This window comes from Coregonus lavaretus, assembly GCF_964263955.1.
Source record: "Coregonus lavaretus genome assembly, chromosome: 13".
NCBI classification, from domain to species: Eukaryota; Metazoa; Chordata; class Actinopteri; order Salmoniformes; family Salmonidae; genus Coregonus; species Coregonus lavaretus.
The window spans coordinates 51527808-51535307 of record NC_140000.1 but is presented as its reverse complement, the minus strand read 5'-3'; the positions used below and the strand labels follow the sequence as shown (position 1 = coordinate 51535307).

At 50.4% G+C, this 7500-nt stretch overlaps 1 protein-coding gene across 1 annotated transcript; it reads right to left on the bottom strand.

Moving 5' to 3' along the window:
* Positions 1-4327: 4327 nt before the first annotated feature.
* Positions 4328-7122, bottom strand: LOC311139535 (leucine-rich repeat-containing protein 4-like; the record flags this gene model as incomplete). Its single annotated transcript, XM_084174419.1, has 1 exon — positions 4328-7122. Exon 1 carries the CDS (start codon positions 7112-7114, stop codon positions 4328-4330), a length of 2787 nt encoding a protein of 928 aa, XP_084030545.1. The 5' UTR covers positions 7115-7122.
* Between the last annotated feature and the right edge of the window lie 378 nt (positions 7123-7500).

Genomic DNA, 7500 nt, shown 5'->3' with positions numbered 1-7500 from the left:
AGTGTTGCAACCGAGGACATAAGATTGTTATGCGCTTCAGCACTCGTTGGTCCCGTTCTGTGAGCTTGTGTGGCATACCACTTTGCGGCTGAGATGTTGTTGCTCCTAGACCTTTCCACTTCACAACAGCACTTACAGTTGACCGGGGCAGCTCTAGCAGGGCAGAAATTTGACTAACTGACTTGTTGGAAAGGTGGCATCCTATGACGGTGCCACGTTGAAAGTCACTGAGCTCGTCAGTAAGGCCATTGTACTGCCAATGTGTGTCTATGGGGATTGCATGGCTGTGTGCTTGATTTTATACATCTGTCAGCAATGGGTGTGGCTGAAATAGCCAAATCCATTACTTTGAAGAGGTGTCCACATACTTTTGTATATATAGTGTATGTGCTATCTTAATTTGATCACTCTATTTTTGCAGAGAATTCTCCTGTTTGTAATTTCCACCTTAAAATGTCAGACTTGATTTGCCCTAATGAAAAATGTATCAACACCTAAAAAAATGTCCTTTAATTAAAATCCACATAATAATTAACATTTCCTGTTGCTACAGGATTATTTTCCTGCTGTGAGAAACTGTTCAAATTAAGATAGGACATCTGTAAGATTTATAGACTCACTGCCTACTCGAGGACCTTGTCTTCAGTCATACTGATTTCTATGTCTTTGTTCAGTCTGTCTATTTCTCTCTCTCTCTCTTTCTCTCTCCTCCGCTTTCTCTCTGTTCATTTATACTTTATCTTTCCTTCTGTCTCTACTTTGTCTGTCTGTGTCTCTCTCTCTCTCTCTCTCTCTCTCTCTCTCTCTCTCTCTCTCTCTCTCTCTCTCTCTCTCTCTCTCTCTCATTTTTCCCCGTCTCTTGCGTTCAGCACACTCCAGTGAAAATTGGGAAAGCTACTTTGTGGCTCTCTCACACTATCACATCGTCAAAGCAATTTCCTGCACAAACCATCACACCGGAGAAAAAATGACAAATTCTGTCTCTTGCTGGCGATGAAATGGACTGGATGAAGCGGCTACGTTTGTTTTTCTGCTCCCACAGTGACCGCGGCTCGCCCTGCTGCCCCTACCCATGAAGTAGCCACAGCACAAACACCCTGACGCATACGCACATATACACACAGGCACATACGCAGACACACCCAGATGCATATATACACACACACGGGCATGCTCGCAGACGCACACATTTCACTGTTAGTCTACACCTGTTGTCTACCAAGCATGTGACAAAGAATATTTGATTTGATTTGACACACCACAGTGCCCGTCAGAAGCTGTCTCTTAGCCAGCCCTGTACTTTGAAAAACAGTCCCTTTCTTGAGGCAAGCCGTGAGTCACCGGGGGTAACTGAGAGAGGGGAGAGGGGGAAGGAGTGAGAGAAAGAGAGAGACGCGTTTTGATTTGATCATGTCTGATCCTTGCCGACGTGACCAGCGTTGGCCTAAGGTGCACTGGGTGCACTGCAGAAGCCTGTATTTAACCCAATAGTTAGTGGGGGGTCATGTGTGGGCACAACATGTATGGCTCTGTGTTTGTGTGAGGTCAACTGGCTGTGATTGATTGTTGGTGAGCCGTGTGTGTGTATGCGAAAGGGTGTGTTACTGTGTGTGCCAGCGCTGTGTCAGTGACAGACACACAGTCAATGTAATGCACATATAAGTAATGTGTGTGGGATTCAGGTTCTCTAAGTATTTGGGTTTAAGAGATGTTTAGTCTGCTTATCAGCTCAGTGGCAGTGTCCATATGGTTGTGTGCATCTGTGTCTGAGTGTGTGAGAGAGTCAGGGAGATTTTGACTTTGTGTGTGAAGGATATATGAATGAGTTTGCGTGTGTGTATGTATCAAAACCCCCCTCCTAATCTCTTCCTGTCTCTTTGGATCGGAGAGGGCCCCTCTCTCTAAGCACCCCTCCCTCCCCTCCATCTCCCTCTCTCTAAATTCCCAGGACCGTGCTGTCACCCCCACAAACACACACGTCACTCTCCCACTGATGGGCCCTGACTGCAGGTTAAACACATCTCAAGAGCTGCCTCAGCTCTCTCTCTCTCTCTCTCTCTCTCTCTCTCTCTCTCTCACTCTCACTCTCGCTCTCGCTCTCTCTCTCTCTCTCTCTCTCTCTCTCTCTCTCTCTCTCTCTCTCTCTCTCTCTCTCTCTCTCTCTCTCTCTCTCTCTCTCTCTCTCTCTCTCTCTCTCTCTCTCTCTCTCTCTCTCTCTCTCTCTCTCTCGCTCTCTCGCTCTCTCGCTCTCATCGCTCTCTCGCTCTCTCGCTCTCTCGCTCTCTCGCTCGCTCTCGCTCTCTCTCTCTTTTTCTCTCGCTCTTTCTTTCTCTCTCTCTCTCTTTCTCTCGCTCTCTCTCACAAATAAATAGGAATAGAGAGGAAATAGAGCCGGATCCCTGCGAGACAATCTTGCACCGTCCTCCCATTACAGTCCCGGTTATGTAAACCAGTGACAGAGGGGACTGTGTGTGCCATTTAACGGCTACCCTGGGCTTGGCCGGTGACCGGGTTGCTGTGACATTACCTCGCCACCAGCTGTTTTTTTCTTTTTGTGGGACGAGTTTTATACACGAGGGGTGTGTCCGGCCAGGCTGTGTAAATGTATAGACCAATCAGAGTTTAATCACTCAGACACAGTGAGCAATATGCCCTCGTTATCGACACCAGCTCGTATTAATACTTCCTTCTACTGCTTTAATAAAATGACCCCAATTTGTTGTTGTTTTCAGTTTTTGTCTGTTCTTTTTTTTTCTATTTTCTTGCATTTTAATGAGCTGTGGCGCCGGTGGCACCCAGTTGTTAATGCTCCGGCGTCCCGCTGAAAGTCAGCGGTGCGTCAAGGTAAAGAAAGAGAGGCCTCTGTTCTGTACGTGTCACTCCTTACACTGACAGTCAAACAACCGGCTCTATAAAAAACACACGCTGTTAGCCAGTTTGAGCCGTCCACAGACGCTAACGACCTCGTGTACATGTCATCTCTCACGGTTAGGGCGAGGGGGGAGCTAGACTAGGGCTATGTTAAGATGGAGAGGGATATTGTTGAAGATGAAGAATGAACAGTTAACGGCGAGACCCGCAGCATTTGTCACCATAAAACTGTCGCTGATTGATGAAGCCACCACAGCTGGGGGAATGCAATGAAAAGAGAAATTAGATTTTTTGGGGCCAAGAGTAAAGCGTAAGGAGCCTTATGTGCTCACATCACCGGGGTTTGCCTCATTCATACACAAGTCTTGTAATGCAAAACACCTCTCTGACCACTTGAAATCAACCACATAGAAACCCCCCTCACGTTAGCAAACCATATCACCCCCTACCTCTTCATATCTTTACCACATGCAATCATTCAATGACATGACAGCAGTGCAATCTCATACATATCACTGGAGAGCTCTTCAAATACCCCTGTATAAATAGCGGCCCTTTTAAAATCTATTTCGTGTGATCTTCACACATTTGGAGAACTTCATGAAAACAGGACAAATCTAGTACACATTTTGAAAAATGGCCACACCTTGATTAAGTACGATGTCATTGACTAATGTTATGCGTACTAAACATAGCTTCGCTCCACCTGCCTCGACACACAGGCATATAAAGTGTTATTAAAAACAGCAGCAGGCTGTGCTGTGATTCATTCTGTGTGAGTCACCCAGCACACACAGGGTTAAAGTATAGCTGCAGAGTCTTACTGCAGTGTCTGAAGCGTTTGGCTGTTCGCTACAGTATGCCAGGAGAAAAAAAGAGGGAGAAAAAAATGTAATCTCTCTCTGTTAGTTTTTTTCCTCCAAAAATCATTTTTATTGCATTTATAACATTTTGGCACAGTACAAATTCTTGGTGCTTTTACAAGATAAACCTGTAAAGATCAAACACTGACCTTTTTTTGAATGTCTACTCAGTATAAATGTTTTTTTCTCTTTTCACTGCATTCTCTGTAGCATTGGTTTAAAAAATCACACAGAATGCCTCTTTTTTTTAAAACAAGTCTACCCTCATTTCTTGAAGTCAAGATAGCATGTTAAACAACTCGTCTTTTTAAATAGAAGTTACAAGTTAGAAAATAGTTTCAATGTATTTCTTTTTAATATAATATGCTTCTCTATCACCCGCCCATGGTAGTTTCAATTTTTTCATATATATATTTATTTATAAGCATGTACAACAAGAAATTCAGTCTTTTTAAGTTTTGCACTCTGTACAAAAAAAAGAAAGTTCCTGTCCTTTTTTCCCCCGTTGTGCATTCTATTGCATGTAGTTATGAGAAGAGAGGGGTGCTATGAGGATTGGGACGGGGCTGGGGAGGGGGGTTGTGTGGGTGGTTTTAAATCTGAGTCTCCTGAACCTTCTCCTTGGTGTGAGTTTTTATGACAAAGGGCTCGGGGAGGTTTGTGATGGCGCTGGGCAAGGTTCGAGGGAGAGAGTTCCCAATGTTGTTCTCTGCCCATTTAGCCCCGTGTCCTGCTGGCTTGTATGTGTTGTATTTGGGCTTGAGGGTGCGGTAGTCCACCTTGGGGTGGTCTGCTTTGTGGGGACTGTAATCCTGTTTGTGGGGACTGTTGTAGTCTGATCTGAAGACGATGTAGTCCGGCGCAGCCTTGGGGGTGTATTCAGATTTGGGCTTGTATTGACTGTTGTCGGGTTTGGATTTGTGGGTACTGTACTCCGGTTTGGATTTGGGCTGAGTGCTGTAGTCAGGCTTGTAAGGGCTGTAGTCTGGTTTAGGTCGTGGGTGAGTGCTGTAGTCAGGTTTGAATGGGCTATAGTCCGGTTTGGGTTTTGGATGAGTGCCATAATCCGGTTTGAAGGGGCTATAGTCCGCTTTAGGTGTTCTCGGGTGAGTACTGTAGTCAGGTTTGTAAGGGCTGTAGTCTGCTTTAGGTGTTCTCGGGTGAGTACTGTAGTCAGGTTTGAAGGGGCTATAGTCCGCTTTAGGCTGCTTGTGAGTGTTATATTCAGGTCTGAACGGGCTATAGTCAGCCTTTGGTCTATGAAGGCTAAAATCTGGCGTGGATTTGTGGGCGCTATAGTCCACGGTAGATTTGTGGGTAGTGTAGTCCACGGTTGGTTTATAGGTGGTGTACTCAGCCTTGGGCTTGTGTATAGTGTAGTCCGGTTTGGGCTTGTGGATTGTGTAGTCCCCCTTGTACTCGGCTTTGGGCTTGGGGAAGCCATAGTCTGTTTTGTGGCTAATATAATCCAGTTTTTGGATGCTGTTGTGGTCTCGTATCTCGGGCAGAGTGTGGTCTCGGATCTCGTTGGCAGCAGAAGCTGGCGGCGGCAGGTCCTCCTCGTCCACCTGGATGATTTCCACCGTACGGGCGGCTGCCACCGTGCTCCGCTGCTGATGGCGCTTCCTCAGCTTGTAGAAGGCGATGAGCATGACGGCGGCCAGCAGCGTGACGGCTACGAAGCAGCCGATGATGATCTTGGTGGTTTTCATCATCTCGTCCAGGCTGGGGACGCTGTCGGGCGGCTTGACCGTGGCGGACTTGGAGGCAGGCACGGCGGATGGTCGGGCGCCCGGCTGGCCCTCTGTGTTCTGGAGCAGAACGGTGGGAGTGGAGATGAAGACGGGCTGAAAGAGGGAGGGCGAGGCGGTGGTGGTGGTGCCAGCGCCCCCCGCACCTCCTCCTGCTTCACCTCCTGCCCCCCTACCAGTGTTGGGGGCGCTCGTCGTGGTCTTGGGTTTGGGCATCTCCGTGGTGGGGCCCGGCACTTCCACAGTCACTGTGGTGAAGTAGCTGAGGTTGGACGTGTTGAGTTCGGCTGCGCTCACGTTGAGGTAAGCCGAGGCGTTTGAGTTGCCGGCCGCGTTGGACACCATGCAGGTGTAGGTGCCCGTGTCAGCCGCCAGGACGTTTGAGAAGTTGAGTGTGCCGTCGTTGAGCACGCCGATCCGCTGGTGGCCCGAGGCGTGCGTCAACACAGTCCCATTGGGCAGCAGCCACCGGACCGAGGACATTGGCGCAGTCCGGCAACGGAGCTCCGCCACACGCTCTGCCGAAATGTTCAAGTCTCTTGGCGCATCGCCTATGAAGGGGGCAGAGCACTGGAGCACGCCAGTCTCCCCCCGGTCCACCTCCACCAGCTGGCGGCCCCGCATGTGTGCCGGCGCGTGGCATCGGCCGCAGCAGGTAGAGTTGGTAGGGATGTACTCTCGCAGCCAGCGCGCCAGCCACAGAGCTTCGCAGCCACAGTTCCAGGGGTTGTGGTGGAGGTGCAGCTCCACCAGGTACCTGAGGGGGGTGAACAGGTCGTGCGGCAGGGCGCTCAGGTTGTTGTGGGCTAGGTTGAGCTCCACCAGCGAGCTCAGGTCGTCAAAGGCGTTGCGCTCAATCACCCCAATCTGCGAGTTCATCACCCACAGCTTCTTGAGCGAGCGCAGGCCCCGGAAGGAGCCCGGCTTGATCTCGGAGAAGAGGTTCTCAGAGATCTCCAGCTCCTCCAGGCCCAACAGGGGGCTCAGATTGGGCATCTCCCCCCGGATGTTGCACATGCCCAGGTTGAGGTACTTGAGGTTGTGCAGGCCCTCGAAGGCGCCATCGGAGATGAAATCCAGCTTGCGCAGCTCACCCAAGTCCAGGCGCATGAGCGAGGGCACGCGGTTGAAGGCGTACGAAGGGATGCTCTCGATGGGGTTGTTCCTCAGCCATAATTCCCTTAGCTTGGACAGGTACTCAAAGGCACCACTGGGCACCCCAGTTAGCCGGTTGTCAAATAGTTCCAGCGTGTTTAGGCTGGTGAGGCCATTGAAGGCGCCCACCTCAATCTGCCGGATGGCGTTGCGGCCCAGCTGGAGAACCTCAAGGTGGTGCAGGTGTCGGAAGGTGTCGGCCTGCACCTCCCCAATGGCGTTCTCCATCAGATTGAGGTGGCGCGTGTTGGCGGGGATGCCCAGGGGCACGCGAGTGAGGCCGCGCCGAGTGCACACCACCTTGCTCAGCTGGCTACTACACGAGCACTGCGGTGGGCAGCCCTGAGGGCCTGGCGCTGCCGCCCCCGCCATAGCCAGGGAGGCGCTGCTCCACGCTCGCGCCATCAGGAACACTACACAGAGCAGGGCGGCTTTCCTGGCTCGACGCACAGCTACCCGCCCCAGGAGACTCATGATGTGGCACGTTCATAATTCAGCATCGTCCGGGGGGGGGGAGGGGGCGGGGTTGGTTGGTTGGTGGATTGGTTGGCAGATTGGGTTGGTGGTCGAAGGGGGGGGGGGGGTTGAGGGGTGTAAAGAGGGGAGGGAGGGGGGTTGGCTCTTGAGTAACAGGGAGAGGGCTGGCCCTACCCTGGATTAAGCAAGACTCTGGCTCTCTTTTCCATGGACAGCACTGTAGGGTGGGATGGGAGTGGAGGAAGACTGCTCTTAAACGTTTCTGAGAAAGAGAGAAAATAAGCCCAAAAATAATAAGAATAATAATAGAACAGGAGATGGAGATGATTCAAATAGGGTTGGAAACGCTAGACACCTACCTCAAGTTTTTTTTACAGGTCCTT